At 37.5% G+C, this 16,821-nt stretch overlaps 1 protein-coding gene across 2 annotated transcripts in view; it reads left to right on the top strand.

Annotated features, from left to right (window-relative positions):
- Positions 1-16,821, top strand: part of LOC131828611 (uncharacterized) — a 50,520-nt gene that overhangs the window by 23,797 nt on the left and 9,902 nt on the right. For both annotated transcript variants that reach the window (XM_059169339.1, XM_059169340.1), the window contains exons 5-7: positions 5,166-5,226; positions 5,334-5,380; positions 5,778-5,853. In XM_059169339.1, the coding sequence (XP_059025322.1) occupies positions 5,166-5,226; positions 5,334-5,380; positions 5,778-5,853 (184 nt within the window). The remainder of the gene's footprint in view (positions 1-5,165; positions 5,227-5,333; positions 5,381-5,777; positions 5,854-16,821) is intronic.

The raw sequence follows: 16,821 nt of genomic DNA on the forward strand, positions 1-16,821 counted from the left end.
GGACCCTAAAGGATCACGAAACATGAAGTTGATTAAATTATAGCATTTACATACATATGGAATAATAGGCAGTTTTTAAAAACCAAGTAAAAGAGAAGGATTCAGTGATTTGGCAAAATGCTTGTGAGGTATTTTTATATGACAGTGTCACTACATAATTATATTTATAAATAATAAATATGAGTAAACACTCAGATAAACATCACAGTGTTAATAGTGATATCTGATTGTGATTTTTGTCTTCATATTTGTACTTGCTATGTTTTAGGTGTTGTTTTTTATAATGGACATGTATTTTATAGTTTTAAAAGGCTGCTTTAAAAAACGAAGTGTTATCCAGGTGTTCTTAATGCTTAGTGGTCAAGGACTTACCTTTACCTCTGGTAGAGGCTTCCCTTAGACTGGAAGACCTCAGGTGATCTGAGGTGATCTGACCACATGAGCATCTTCACTCTAGTGATTTCCTGTTTGGGTTATAAGAGCTACTAAACTTAAAAATTTGTAAACTAGACTATACCTAGGACTAGTCCCAGTGGCTAATAAATACTGCTTATGGATAGCATGTCTATAGAATAGATTTCTCTGATGACATCTACACTCTTCAGATTTCTCGTTCTCTTACTCTCACTAGATCTAATGATCTCTGGATGCCTTCCTTTCTCTCTCTGCCTATTAGTCTTCCAGGGTTTTTTGTTATGGCTCTTACCCTCCCTGCCCCACTGGTTGACAAAATCGATTCTGTTTTCCCTTTTAGTTTTCTTAATTTCTCTCTTCTCATTGTCCTTTTCCTGTACCTGAGCTAAGTAATTACAATAAAAATCAATTTTCCTTTACTTTCCTGCATCAGTCTCCTGAATTAAACAATTTTTTTATACCCAGAAATATAAAAAGGACAAGGAACCCATTTTGGGGGTAAATGAACAGAAAGAAAAGGATGAGATTGGTACTGCCTGCCTAGTTTCGTGGACTTAGGGAAGAATTTCAGGTGACAAGGCCGACTTCTTGGAAAGTGGCTTATTTCTGGTGTATTGCTAATGGCTCCTCTTTAACCAACTGTTCAGTTAGAGTCTGAGAAGTAGAATTGGTTTCATGGTTTTAGGGTGATTGCAGTAGTTACAATGTCAGCTTCCCACAGCAGCCTTATTCTGAATCTACTGGTTTTACTTTTTATTGTATCTGTCCCAGGAAATCAAAAAATAGCTTCATAAGCTTATTTTCCCCCAAAGACTAGGCAGAGGGGAGAGGGGCTAATTGCTGTTAGTTAAACTGTTTATTTTAGGAAAACAGACTTAGTGAATCATAACATTGTTCCTACTAGATACTACTGAGCAGAATAAAGTTACATTTTAGTCTATGATACCAAAAGTTTGTGATGCGTTGGGTACTAGAACATGGATATGATCTTAAGTTCTTGATTTTAAAAACCAAGTGGAGAAAAAAAATCTGTAAAAAGACGACTTCCTATATAGACTTAAAAGATACTATTACATAACAAAAATTCAACTGAGTAAATTAAAGATCAAATTGGTTTTATTCAGTGATTCATGAAATGGGCAGCATCCCATCTAGCAAATAAAAAGGAGCTCCATCAAGAAAAGAAAAGATTTTTAAAGGCAGAGAGGAAATTATTGATAAAGAACACATTGTTTTAGGTTAAGGCCACCCTCCTATGGGGAACGCAAAGGGTCTATTAGATTATCTCCTTGTGCTGCCCAGGAAATTCCAAGTTGGCTGGTTAAAAGTCACATTTCTGGGAGAAGCTGAAGCTACACTTAGGTTAGGTATTAAGTCTTTGTGGGTTTTAGTTAAGTGATTCCAGCTTGGGCCTGCTCTCTCCTTGTTAACAACACATATCCCTTTTTTATCTTTATTCCAAAAGTTAGTCACTAGCAGATCTTTAAGAAATACTTTCTAAATTCTAATGCAAAAATACTCATTCCTAGTTTAATCCAACAGTCCTCCTTCTCTTCTCTTGCATGTTAGAGAGAATACCTCCACAGTGTTATCTGGGTGCCACCGTGGGTTGTTGGTTAAGAGTTTCAGTTGGGTTCTTACTGCTGGTTGGCATTCCTCTCCCTTTCCCCAACCAATTCACTCATCTGCTTCCGAATCTTGCCTACAACACATTCCTTCCTCAGCTCATATAGCATAGCTCCCCACTTCTCAAGAAAAACAGAGGTCTCTTTCTTACTTTCACCTGTATCCATACTCGCATATTCTTCCTTTCTTCTGCTTTCCTAAGAGAAGCAGACCAGACCTCTACCTCTCCTCCAGTCCTGCCTTCTTCAGGACATTTTCTTTATTTATTCTCAACTCTGTAATACCAACATATAAACAAGCATGGGTCTCTCCTATGTCTTAAAATAATCCTCTCTTTTCCCTCTTGCAACCTTAATTCTTTCTTTCATGCTCTGTTTCATGCTCTCAGCCCTCCTCTGCTGATTACACTTTTGGAAGAGTTGTCCCTGTTCATTGTGCCCATTCCATTACAGTTCACTAAAGACATTCTTACTGACCACCCATAATCTGATTTCTACAGCTCTCTAATTACAGTTCAATTGAAAGATTGTAGAAATTCAAAGAATAGTTTTCTATCCCTATCTTGCTTAAATTTCTTTAAGCTTAACCTCTGCTGTTCATTCCTTCCTTAAAATTTTACTTTTGGCTTCTATGATATTGTTTTCCTCAATTTTTTCCTACCTAAGTGTTTTTCAGTTTTCTAGCTCATATTTTTTTTTTAAGTTTTCTTTTCTTTACTAATAATCCCCCTCCCCTGCTTCCTCTCTGCCTTTTGTCCTGCTCAAATCCTTGATGCCTACTCTTCTTAAGAATCTGTCCTGCTTTTGGCAACTGCAAAGCTGGGGAGATCCTGGATGTCAGATCTCATTGTCCTCCCAGTCCTTCCACTCCTTCCCTAATCCCCTCAAAACAATGGTTTGGTTTAAAAAAAAAAAAAAAAAAAAAAGTCTTTTCACTTCACTTTGTCTCATCTTTTCCTATTTTTAACTTTGGCCCCCTAAATCTGTATCTCTAGCACAAACCTTTCTCCTGAACTCCATGTCAGTGTTCAGGGTTCATCTGGCACCAATAAACTGAACACATCAAAAACTGAACTCTTAGTCTTCCTTCTCCTGCCCCTACTTCCCCAGATCTACTCTTGCCCTCTCTGATCTGGGTTATTTTGATGGTCTCCTGCATAGATTTCTTGTCTCTCTTTCCACCAGTCATTCCTCCAGACTTCCACAAATTTATCTGTCTAAAATGCGTATCTGGGGCACATGGGTGGCTCAGTTAAGCAACTGCCTTCAGCTAAGGTCATGATCTTGAGGTCCTGGGATTGAGGCCCGCATTGGGTTCCCTGCTCATGCGGCAGCCTGCTTCTCCCTCTTCCTCTGCAGCCTTCCTTCCTGTGATCTTTCTCTCTGTGTCTCTCTCAAATGAATAAATAAAAGAAATAAAATAAAATGCACATCTGATTATGTCATTTTCTTGCTTAAAATCCTTCAGTGATATCCCATCTAATAAGCACCAGATTCCTTAACATGATGCTTCATTACCTGATTCTTGGCATCCTTTCTAAAAACCTCTTTTTTATATAATTTTATTTATTTTTTCAGTAATTGCTGTACAGCATGGGGCTCGTGCTCATGACCCCGAAATCAAGAGTTGCACACTTTTCTGACTGAGTCAGTCAGGTGCCCCTCTAAAAGCCTCTTATATTTGTTTCCCATATGTCTCACATGTCTGTTTCCCACACAAGTGCTATCTATCCTCCTAGTGTTTGTACACTCAACTCCTTTATTGAAATGTTTTCCATCTTGTTCTTGGTGAACTTCCTTTCATTTCTCAGGATTATCTCAGTGTTTCTTTCAAACTACCTCTGAAACCTCTGTCCCTGTGCAAATTTAAGGGCTCTTTCTTATATACTCACATAACACGTTGGTATGCATTCATCATGTATTATGGCAAATGCTTTGTTTACTTATGGCTCTTCCCATACTAGACTCCGAACTCATTGAGGTGCCAGATAGATAAAGCTGGAATTACCTGAGCTATCATTGCTCAAATGAAAACCTCACCCTTGTGTATGTGTGTGTCTGTGTGTGTATAAAGCCACATGGAGATGTTTGAAAAAAATATGTACGTATTGAGAAAAATATTTCAGATAATGATCATTCTCCATATAAAAAGGCCATACATAAATCAATTCTGTTATTTTTACAAAAATGAATTCCATTTCATTCAGACCACAAAATAATGAAAATAGGTTTCTAAAATTTCTTACCATAAATTGATTTTAAATATGTTCACCCCCCAAATTTATAGTATTTGAAAATAATTTGAAGACTTGGATATGTGGGTACCAGTTGAAAATTCAGTGCCAGTTGAAAAAAATGTCCTAACAAACACTAAATGAATGCTTCCTGAATCTTTCTTCACACATGGTCCTGAAGAAAGGTGCCAAATCAGCTCTTTTGAGAAGTTCTGGCAATTGGCAGGCTAGGAAAGGTGAATGAATACAAGTAAAGAGAAAACATCTAGAGCATGAATCTTACTGAAAAATTTCCTCAGAATTGATACCCGGAAGATGAATATGGCTCTCAAAATCCATCTTCTCTAAGGAAGTACTCAAACTTTAACCTCACTATAGGGAAATTTTTTAAGCTAGGTCATTTCCACCATGCAAAAAAAGGTTCCTGGCCCATCCACAAAGATAAGTAGATTCCTCTTGCTTCTAATTCTTCAACTGTGGTTTTAAATAATGTGCCTTAAAGGAGAAATGTTGTCATAGGTGTTTATATTAACCAGAAAGTATTAGTACATTTCACTGAATGCAGAGGCAATTAAGATCAAAGAAGTAAGTTTAAAATTATTTCTTTCTGAATAATGTTTGAAGCGTGTTATTAATGATCATGACACAAACTTTGTCCTTCATATGGTCATCCTTAAAAATTCACCTTTTGATACAGTAGGGTCAACATAGACAGCCTGTTTGCTTTTCTGTATCTTTGATAGTGTCCTTTTAACATACTAGATTTAAATTTAATGACTAAGAATTCTAGTGGTAGAATTTTTATAAAAATTATAAATTACTTATAAAACATGTCATACTTTTCTCATTTTAAATTTTTTCATACTTTTTAATATTTCTTCACATTTTATAGATAAACTCATTGGAGTTCATTGTACCAATGGAATTAACAGAACAGGATACCTTATATGTAGGTAAGAATGATAGAGGTGCTAAATTTTCAAGTCTGTCTTCTTGAGAAGAAAATTTTAAAGTTCAGCCTTACCTATATTGTAAAATTAAAATGATATTTTTAATTCAGGTACCTTATCGATGTTGAAGGCTGGGATCCAGATACAGCAATTCAAGGTATTTTTAGAAAGTTTAGCTAAAAGCAAGGACCAATGTTATGAAAATATCTAGTGCCATTTAGATGAATTAAAATATAGAAAATAATGATTTATTTCTTTTTTATTTAGTTATTGCCTTTCTGTTAATACCTTTTCAACTTAATACATTTTTAACTAGATTTTTCATATAGCCATTTATTTTTAAAAATGAAAAAAGAAAACACGAGAACATTAAAAATTAAGGTTGTGATGTTTTTATATAAAATAAAAATTTTTAGGATCTCATCACTGCTACCACAATAAATCATTTTATTATATAATCTGTTAGTTGGTGAACAAAATCCAAGGATCTTGTCACAAAATTTACCTCATTAATTTTATTTGACCAACATTAATCCTTCATTGATTATTCTTAGCTTTTGGTGAGGCCCGTGGTCATCGAATAGATGGATGTGTGTACTTAAAGGATCTCAAAACTCGACCCATGAGAAGGTAAATTTTAAACTGGACTGTGAGTTGTATCGTATCCAAGGATCTTATTCCTTTAGTAGATTTCTTTCTTATCCTTTGTAGGTTTCTTAAATTAAAAACCTTTGTTATGATTCATACTGTTAAATATAAAAACCAAAAGAAAACTAATATATATATATCATTAGAACACTCTGCTGGCTGTAACTGATTTTTGTGTTAAATATATTCAGAAGTTTTAGGAAACTTTTAAAGAATGTTGATCACAGTTAATTAAAATCCACTATTGTTACCCTGTCAAAAAATTTAGGCTGCGTCATCTCCTAAATTTAGCATCATAGGGCATGGACGAAATTATTTTGAACTGGAAAAGCTTTAAGTATACAGGTATTATCAGTCAGTCACCCTTACCATATCAGAGGAACATTGAGATGGCTCTCCTAAAATGGTAGTTTTTGATTTGACAATATAGTAGATATAGGTGGAATATGTTTTAAAAAGACAGATTCCTAGGGCCCCCCATATAAGCTACTAATTTAGTAGGTTTGGTGTGATGTTTAGGGAGAGAAATGTCAGAAACTTGATTTTTAAATCTCCTCATAATTGGGAGCCAATGTGCTAAATCATATAAATTGACTAAGTAATTCGTGGACTGCCAACCTGAGTAAACTGAAATATGTACCCTTTAGTAAGTAAATGATTTGACTTCCTTGACAGAACTTTTGATCATCCTCTATTATAATAGTTTGAGATTGCCTTTTAGAAATAGCAACTCAGGGGGCGCCTGGGTGGCTCAGTGGGTTAAGCCGCTGCCTTCGGCTCAGATCATGATCTCAGGGTCCTGGGATCGAGGCCCGCATCGGGCTCTCTGCTCAGCGGGGAGCCTGCTTCCCTCTCTCTCTCTCTGCCTGCCTCTCTGTCTACTTGTGATCTCTCTCTGTCGAGTAAATAAATAAAATCTTTAAAAAAAAAAAAAAAGAAATAGCAACTCAGGGACACCAGAGCCCAACTCTTAGTTTCAGCTGAGGTCGTGATCTCAGGGTCATGAGATAGAGCTTCATGTGGGTCTCCGTGCTGAGTGTGGAGTCTGCTGGTTTCTCTCTTCTTCTTCCTCTGCCCCTCCCTGCCTAATGTGCGCTCACACTCTCGCTCGCTCTCTCAAATAAATAAAGGGACTCTTAGAAAAAATAGAAATAGCAGTTTATTTTAATAGTAATATGCAGTTGCTTCTTGAGATGTATACAGATTTGTGATACTAAGACTATGTATCATCATAGAGGAGCATTTTTTCTTTGGCAAGAAATCCTGTGCCCACTTTATTTAAAAACTACATCAAGCAGAACACGTGGGTGGGTGGCGGTCGATAAGCATCTGACTTTTGATCTCAGCTCTGGGCTTGATCTTGGGGTCGTGAGTTTAGGCCCCACATTGGGCAGAGTCTACTTAAAACAAACAAAGAAAAAAAACCATGTCAAGCAGGGACACCTGTGTGGCTCAGTTGGTTAAGCATCTGCCTTCAGCTCAGGTCATGATCTTGGGGTCCCAGGATCGAGCCCTGTATCAGGCTCCATGCTTAGTGGGGAGTCTGCTTTTCCCACTTCCTCTGCCTCTTCCACCCCAGCTCATGTTCTTTCTCTCTCTCTTTGTCTCAAATAAATAAAATCTTTTTTTAAAAACTGCATCAAGCAAGTTACTCGGACAAAAAAATTTAAGATGGGCCAGGATATAGCTTGCTTGTTTATTCGCTTTGAGAGTGAAATTTAGTAATTCAGTAAATGTTTATCAAATAATCTGATATATTCTAGGCACCATTCTAGATGCTGGTGATATAGCAGCTAACAGAACAGACTAAAATATAGAGCTTACATTCTAGTTGGAGGCAAGCAATAAACAATTTAAATAAGTAAAATATGTAGCTTGTGATTCAGAATTAATTACTGTGGAAGACAGTAAACCTGGAAAGGGGAATAGAGGATGTTGAGATGATGGGGAAGGTTGAGATTTAGAAGGATCACCAAGGAAAGCCTCACTAAAAAGGTGATGTGTGACTAAAGCCCTGAAGGAAGACAGAGAGCAATCCATGTGATTAGGTTTGACATTTGACCCTACCCAGCTTGGACCCTGTTGTCAGCCATCTTCAGCGTCCTTACCAGGAGCCTAGATTCATTCATTCTGTTGACTTTCCATTCTGCCAGTATGGTAATTGCAAATTTGGAGAATTTTCAACAGCTTCCCTTCCTGAGCTGATAAGTATCATAGTCAAACTATGTTAAGTTTAGCTATGAATTAAAATTATTTAACACTGCTTTACTGCTGATGTTTGTTAAACTAGACAGATTAAAGAAAATTAACTGGAGAGAAAATGCAAAGGTAAGAAAATGGGCAGTTAGAGCCCACTCATTAGAGAAATTTGGCAAGAAATGGAAAGAGGATGAAAATCAATAGGAAACTGTAGGATGTGTTTGCTCATTACTATGACCACACGACAAATGTGATACACAAACTATTCCAGAATTTAAGTAATAATATCTGCTTTCTGTGCTTTAAAGTCCTTTGCAGATTATCTGCAAATACAGGCTTAGCAACATTGCCATTTTATAAAAATGCCAACTGACCAGGACCTTCTTCCCAGATCCTTGGCCCTTAAGATTTTAGGATAACATAAATTTAAGCCAGAGACTACTGGTTGCAATAAAAAAAACAAAACAAAACAAAAAAAACCAAGAGATGTGGAAACCTTGGTGGCTCAGTTGGTTAAGCAACTGCCTTCAACTCTGGTCATGATCCTGGAGTCCCAGGATTGAGTCCCACATCAGGCTCCCTGCTTGGTGGGGAGGCTGCTTCTCCCTCTGACCCTCCCCGCTCTCATACATTCTGTTTCTCTCGTTCTCTAATTCTCTCTTAAATAAATAAAATCTTTTTTAAAAAATTTCTTTAAAAAAAAAAAAGAAAGAAAGAAAACGAGATGTTAAGCAGTGCCCAGACTGAACCAATGCAAGAGAAAGTTACTTTTGGGAAGACTTTGTAAGCTCTAAAATTGAAATAAAGATCCAAAGTCCCTTCCTGTTTGTAGTCCATCCCTCTCCTAAACCCAGCACTGTAACTGCACATCTATATCAGGAGAAAGCAGTGTGGATTAGAGAGAATTTTATTGGAGAGAATTTGCTGCCACCTTTATCTTTTTTCCTGAAAATTCTTTGATCTCATAATGCTTTGAAAAACTTTTGTCGTTCATATACCAAATAGGGAAAGTAGACATTATTTACTTATATCCTTGCTTTTAGAGACTAACTGAATTCAGAGTCTGAAAGTATAACTTCTTACGAAATTCCTGTGAATAAATTCAGACTCTGAAGATGTTTCTTATGAATGAAGATGAAAGCAAAATCTGAAAGTTTTCTGCTTCCCTTTGAGCTAATTGCTAATTCTTAAACAAAAAATTGTCCTTATGATTAGTCACTTATAAAAAGAAGATATTTCTCGACCAACTTCTACATTTTAACTATCCAGAATTCAGCTGGCCTACAGAAAATTCTATGTACTACCCTCTCAAAGGTTTGTATTTACTGAGAATTTTAGACTTGAGTCTTTGCTTCATTGTGAACCTGGCTTGGCCCTAAAGATTGTACATTCTATTAAGAGTCGGGAACGTTTCTTAAAGAGCCAGATAGTAAATACTGTAGGCTTGCAGGCCATGTCATCTATCACAGATATGCCATGGTAGCCTTAAACAGCCATAGCCAACATAAACAAATAGGCTGTGTTCCAGTAAAACCATATTTACAAAAACAAATTGCTTAGCTTTCTAATGTGTTCTAAACTGTTCCCATTTGCTCTGGGTTAATTTTATTTCTTCCTCAGTGCTGGAACAAAATACATCTGTACATTGCCTTGTCATAACATGAAGAATATGCTGTACTATTACTTTCTCCAGGTTACTATCCTGGTATGTGCCTGAACCTTCTAGATGTCTTAAATACCTGGCTCACATTGTCTTTTTTTTTTTTTTTTTGAGTTGAGATTCATAAACATGAAGTTAACCAATTTAACATGAATGATTGCATGGCATTTAGTACTTTTAAAGTGTTTTGTGACCAACACCTTTATTGAATGAAAAACATCTTCATCACCCTAAAAGAAGACCCATATCCATAAAGTATCTGCTTACCATTAACCCCCTTCCCCAACTCCTGGCAGCTGCCATTCTGCGTTCTATGTCTATGAGTTTATCTCTTCTGGATAATTCATGTAAATGGAGTCATACAATAGACCTTTGGTATCTGACTTCTTTCACTTAGCACCATGTTTTTAAGATTCATCTATGTATAGCATTTTTTGGTATTTCATTTCCTTTTATGGCTGAGTAATGTTCCTTTGTATATATACTACAATCTGTTTATTCATCTGTTAGTTGACATTTGGGCTGTTTCTACCTTTAAAAATATATATGTTTTATTATTGTTAACATATAATGTATTATTTGTTTCAGAGGTACAGGTCTGTGTCTTACACAATACATACCTTCCCCAATGTCCATCACCCAGCCACCCAATCCCTCCCACCCCCCTCCACTCTAGCAACCCTCAGTTCATTTTCTGAGATTAAGAATCTCTTATGGTTTGTCTCTCTCTCTGGTTTCTTCTTGTTTCATTTTTTCCTCTCTTCCCCTGTGATCCTCTGCCTTGTTTCTCAAATTCCATATATCAGTGAGATCATATGATAATTGTCTTTCTCTGATTGATTTCATTTAGCATTAATATCCTCTAGTTCCATCCACATCATTGCAAATGCCAAGATTTCAGTTTTCTGATGGCTGCATAATGTTCTATTGTATATATATGCTACATCTTATTTATCCATTCATCTTTCTGTGGACATCTGGGCTCTTTCCATAGTTTGGCTATTGTGGATGTGGCTACTTATAAACATTGGGGTGCAGGTGCCCCTTCAGATCACTACATTTGTATCTTTGGGGTAAATACCAGTAGTGCAATTGCTGGGTTGTAGTGTGGCTCTATTTTGAATTTTTTGAGGAGCCTCCATACTGTCTTCTATAGTGGCTGCTCCAGCTTGCATTCCTGCCAATAGTGCAGGAGGGTTCCCCTTTCTCCAATCCTCGCCAACACCTGTCATTTCCTGACTTGTTAATTTTAGCTCCACCTTTTTTTAAACCTCACTTTTTATTTATTTTTTTGGTGATAATTATTTTTTAATTCAATTAATTAACATATAATGTATTATTAGTTTTAGAGGTAGAGGTCATTGATTCATCAGTGCTCATTACATCACGTGTGCTCCTAAATGTCCATCACTTGGTTTACCCATCCCTCCACCCCCATTTCTGCCTTTTTGCTATTGTGAATAGTGTTGCTGTGAATATGTATGTATTTATTTGAGTAGCTGTCTTCAATTTTGGATTAATGAGTATGAGAGAACAGCGATTCTCAAATATGGCTATTTGGGGGTTACTTGGGGGCTTGTTAAGTGTAGACTTCTTTGGCTCACCTATACCTAGTGAATCAGACTGTCTGAAGAGGGGCCTAGGAATTTTTTATGTGTTTTTTTTTAATGCATTCAGAATGATTTCTGTTGCTAATAGTTCACATTTGGAAATCACTGTAATAACCAACCAGGTTTCAGAATTGAAATTGATAGGACAAGCTGCTGAGCTGAAACCAGTATGATGAGATTTATGGAGAAAGAAGTATAATCCTACAATTGTTGATTTTTTTTAAAAATTGCACTGACAAGATGTGGAGGCCTTAGTAGTTCAGATGAAAATAGGAATTTTACTTGATGTAGTATGATGCAGCTGATTAAAAAAACTAATGTACTGGGACACCTGGGTGGCTCAGTTGGTTAAGCAGCTGCCTTTGGCTCAGGTCATGATCCCAGCATCCTGGGATCGAGTCCCACATCTGGCTCCTTGCTCGGCAGGGAGTCTGCTTCTCCCTCTGCCTCTGCCTGCCATTCTGTTCTCCTGTGTTCACGCTCTCTCTCTCTCTCTGACAAAAAAAAAAAAAAAAATCTTAAAAAAAAAAAAAAAAAACTAATGTACTTTAAAGGTCAGCATTTAAAGTTTCAGATCGCAGTCAAAGGAGTTAATAATTTTACTATACATATGGTTTTGCCACGTTTCAAGTATTGAGTTCAGTTATGTGTTCCACATTTTAAATCACTGAGAAACCAAGAAGAGTGATAACTGAGTCCCAGCTCTCCTTTAACATAGCACTGGGGCAGTTAAATTCTCTCAGAAAGGGGAGATGGAGAGGAGAAGGGAGTTGAGGGAAATTGGAAGGGGAGGTGAACCATGAGAGACTATGGACTCTGAAAAACGATCTGAGGGTTTTGAAGGGGCAGGGGATGGGAGGTTGGGGGAACCAGGTGGTGGGTATTGGAGAGGGCACGGATTGCATGGAGCACTGCGTGTGGTGCAAAAACAATCAGTACTGTTACACTGAAAATAAAGAAAATTTAAAAATTTTTTAAAAAAAGAAATTAGTAATAGATTTTTCAGGTGCCCTTTGGCTCCCAAGTGCAATGAACAAAATTTTCATTGACCCTTATTATTGCTTTTATAGAAATGAATTCCCAGCATGTAGAAGGGAGTATGGGAAATTTTAAATGGGACATAAATATGTCAGGTGTTTATTTTTGAAGCATACAAGTAGAGATGTAACTTCAGAGCCTAAAGTTAGAGCCAAGGGCAGCAAGACTTTAACAATTTATAAAATTTAATATTTATATAATATTTTAATATATAACTATATTGAGGAATACTTTTATATTATAATTTTAATATTTATATTTTAATTTTATATTTATAAATTTTTGTTTTGTTTTTATATCAATTTTATATTTGTTTAATTTTATATTACAATTTTAATATATAACTTTATTGAGGAATACTTTTCAAATACTTGTATATATTTAAAGTATACAACATTGTGATTTTATATATGTATATATTCTGGAATGATTACTAAGATCAAAATAATTAACATATCTAGCACCTTGCTTAACTCTTTTTTTGGGGTAAGAATGCTTAAGATCTCAACATCTTTGAAGTTTACAGTACCATATTATTAACTCTATTCACCATGCTGTACATTAAATCCTTGGAACTTATGCTGCATAAAATTGACAATTTGTACCCTTTGAACTGCGTTTTCCCTGTTCCCCCCCGCCACTATCCCTATTGGCAACCACAATTCTATTCTTTGAAATGAGCTGGGGTTTTTTTAGATTCTGCAGAAAGTATTTGTTGTTCTCTGCTTGGCTTATTTCACTTGGCATAATGCCCTTCAGATTCATCCTTGTTGCAAATAGCAAGATTTCCTTCTTCCTTGTGGCCGAGTAATACTCTGTGTGTGTGTGTGTGTGTGTGTGTGTGTGTGTGTGTGGTGTTTGCCACCTTTTCTTTATATTCAGACATTGAAAGACTTTTAGGTTGTTTTCATATCTTGGATATTGTGAATAATGCTGCAGTGAACATGGGAGTGCAGAGATCTCTTCAAAATGATGATCTCAATTCCTTTGGGTAGATACCCAAGGAGTAGGATTGCTGGATTTTATGGTAGTTCTATTTTTAATTCGTCCAGGAACCAACATACTGTTTTCTGTAATGGTTGTACCAATTTACGTTCCCATTACAGTGCACAAACAACTACACTGATAAGATTTGCAGGGGTTCTCCAGCTTTCCTTTACCTCTGTGGGGTGAAATCCCTCCAAGGGGATCCCTCCTGGCACTGAGCTGCTCTGAACTGGGGGAAGGGGTGATTCAGGTATAATGCTTGGTTTTCTGAGCTCCACAAGGTTTCTTTCACTTCCTCATTGTGGTCCAGAGCTTTCTCAGCCTGTTTTTATCAGTTTGTAGTTTGTTATTGCTTTGTTGTTTGGGAGAGAGATGAATATTGGCAGCTCCTATTCCTCCATCTTGCTCATGTAATACCTCTATACAATATTAACTTTAAGGATGAAAGACTGTTTACAGCTTAGATGTTAATATGTTAGAATTTTTTTTTAATTTTTAATTTTTTATAAACATATATTTTTATCCCCAGGGGTACAGGTCTGTGAACACCAGGTTTACACACTTCACAGCACTCACCAAAGCACATACCCTCCCCAATGTCCATAATCCCACCCCCTTCTCCCAAACCCCCTCCCCCCAGCAACCCTCAGTTTGTTTTGTGAGATTAAGAGTTACTTATGGTTTGTCTCCCTCCCAATCCATTCTTGTTTCATTGATTCTTCTCGTACCCACTTAAGCCCCCATGTTGCATCACCACTTCCTCATATCAGGGAGATCATATGATAGTTGTCTTTCTCTGCTTGACTTATTTCGCTAAGCATGATACGCTCTAGTTCCATCCATGTTGTTGCAAATGGCAAGATTTCATTTCTTTTGATGGCTGCATAGTATTCCATTGTGTATATATACCACATCTTCTTGATCCATTCATCTTTTGATGGACATCTAGGTTCTTTCCATACTTTGGCTATTGTGGACATTGCTGCTATAAACATTCGGGTGCACGTGCCCCTTTGGATCACTACGTTTGTATCTTTAGGGTAAATACCCAGTAGTGCAATTGCTGGGTCATAGGGCAGTTCTATTTTCAACATTTTGAGGAACCTCCATGCTGTTTTCCAGAGTGGCTGCACCAGCTTGCATTCCCACCAACAGTGTAGGAGGGTTCCCCTTTCTCCGCATCCTCGCCAGCATCTGTCATTTCCTGACTTGTTGATTTTAGCCATTCTGACTGGTGTGAGGTGATATCGCATTGTGGTTTTGATTTGTATTTCCCTGATGCCGAGTGATATGGAGCACTTTTTCATGTGTCTGTTGGCCATCTGGATGTCTTCTTTGCAGAAATGTCTGTTCATGTCCTCTGCCCATTTCTTGATTGGATTATTTGTTCTTTGGGTGTTGAGTTTGCTAAGTTCTTTATAGATTCTGGACACTAGTCCTTTATCTGATATGTCGTTTGCAAATATCTTCTCCCATTCTGTCAGTTGTCTTTTGATTTTGTTAACTGTTTCCTTTGCTGTGCAAAAGCTTTTGATCTTGATGAAATCCCAATAGTTCATTTTTGCCCTTGCTTCCCTTGCCTTTGGCATTGTTCCTAGGAAGATGTTGCTGCGGCTGAGGTCGAAGAGGTTGCTGCCTGTGTTCTCCTCAAGGATTTTGATGGATTCATGTCTCACATTGAGGTCCTTCATCCATTTTGAGTCTATATGTTAGAATTTTTATGTGTGTTATTATAAAGGGATTTTCATGTGAAATTGGACATAGTAGTCATCATACTTGGTACTTACTTTTGCCAAGTATTTATATTTAAGAATTTATAAGAGGGACACCTAGGTGGCTTAGTTGGTTAGATATCTTACACTTGGTTTCAGCTCAGGTCATAATTTCGGGGTTGTGGAATCAAGCCCCACTTCAGGCTCTACACTGGGCATGGAGCCTGCATAAGATCCTCTACCTAACTCTTTGCCCCTCCCCCAATTTTCTCTCCCTCTCAAAATAAATAAATAAATAATTTATTTATTAGTTTAATTGTGCTTCTAATTATTGAAAAATAAAAGTAGGGGTGCCTGGATGGCTCAGTTAGCCAAGCATCTGCCTTCGGCTCAGGTCATGATCCCAGGATCCAGGGATCAAGTCCCACATTGGGCTCCCTGCTCACTGGGAAGTCTGCTTCTCCTTCTGCCTCTCCCCCGCTTGTGTGCTTTCCCTCTCTCTGTCAAATAAATAAATATTTTAAAATAAAACAAAAGACTATTAAAAGAGAGGAATTTTTTATTGTCCAGTTCATAAAGTAGGAGAGTTCTTAGACCCAAGATTTCAGAGCAGGAAAAAAAATGATAGCACTAGACCTTCTGCTTTCAACCATGACAGAGTAACAGGAACCAGATTTACTCTCCCACCTAACTAACAAACAACTAAACAACTTAAAAAGCAGAGAAAACATATGAAAGATAATTTTCAAGAAATTGGATAGCAGGGATAAAGGACAATTATCTCTGAGAAATGGTGAACCATGGACATTAATGACCCAGGATTGCTCCAGTTTACTGCCTTAGAGTTTCCAGGCCATGGCACAGGAAAGGTGGAGTCATGCAGAGCCAGATGGATACCCTAACTTAAGGAGAAAGAATGATCAGAGAGACTGACAGCTAGTGCTGGAAAGGAGAGAGCTGCACAGAGAGAGAAGTCTCTAGATCAGTAGAGAGGCACCCTGCATATAAGGAAACTATAACTACTAGAAGATTAGAGGGAATGTTTTTCACACCGAGCCAGATTGGAAAACGGAGTAGTTGATAGGATACTGGGTAGTGCTTAGAAGGGTCTTGTTTCACTGGTGGGGAATAGTTAGCCCTGGACTGAACACTACTCTTAGTTGACCTAATAATTCTTAAAAGCAACATGTAAGAGGATCAAATTATTTCCAAGCAACTTAACTGCCTCCTAAAACAAATCTCAAGAATATTTAAGTCAATACCAAAATACACAGCACAATGAATTTGGGCTTTTCCCCCCTAATTTTTCTCAGTTTCTGTTCTGAAAATGTGAGAGGTTGCACAGTATAATGAAAAAAATATTAGATTGAGGGGCGCCTGGTTGGCTCAGTGGGTTAAGCTTCTGCCTTCAGCTTAGGTCATGATCTCAGCGTCCTGGGATCGAGCCCTGCCTTGGGCTCTCTGCTCAGCGGGGAGCATGCTTCCCCCTCTCTCTCTGCCTGCCTCTCTGCCTACTTGTGATCTCTGTCAAAAAAATAAAATCTTAGGGGCACCTGGGTGGCTCAGCTGGTTAAGCGGCTGCCTTTGGCTTGGGTCATGATTCCAGGGTACTGGGATCGAGCCCTGCATTGGGCTCCCTGCTCAGCAGAGAGCCTGCTTCTCTCTCTCCCCCTCTCCCTGCCGCTCTGCTTACTTGTGCTCTCTTTCTAGCTCTCTGTCAAATAAATAAAATGTTTTAAAAATA

This window comes from Mustela lutreola, chromosome 4, assembly GCF_030435805.1.
Source record: "Mustela lutreola isolate mMusLut2 chromosome 4, mMusLut2.pri, whole genome shotgun sequence".
Taxonomy (NCBI): domain Eukaryota; kingdom Metazoa; phylum Chordata; class Mammalia; order Carnivora; family Mustelidae; genus Mustela; species Mustela lutreola.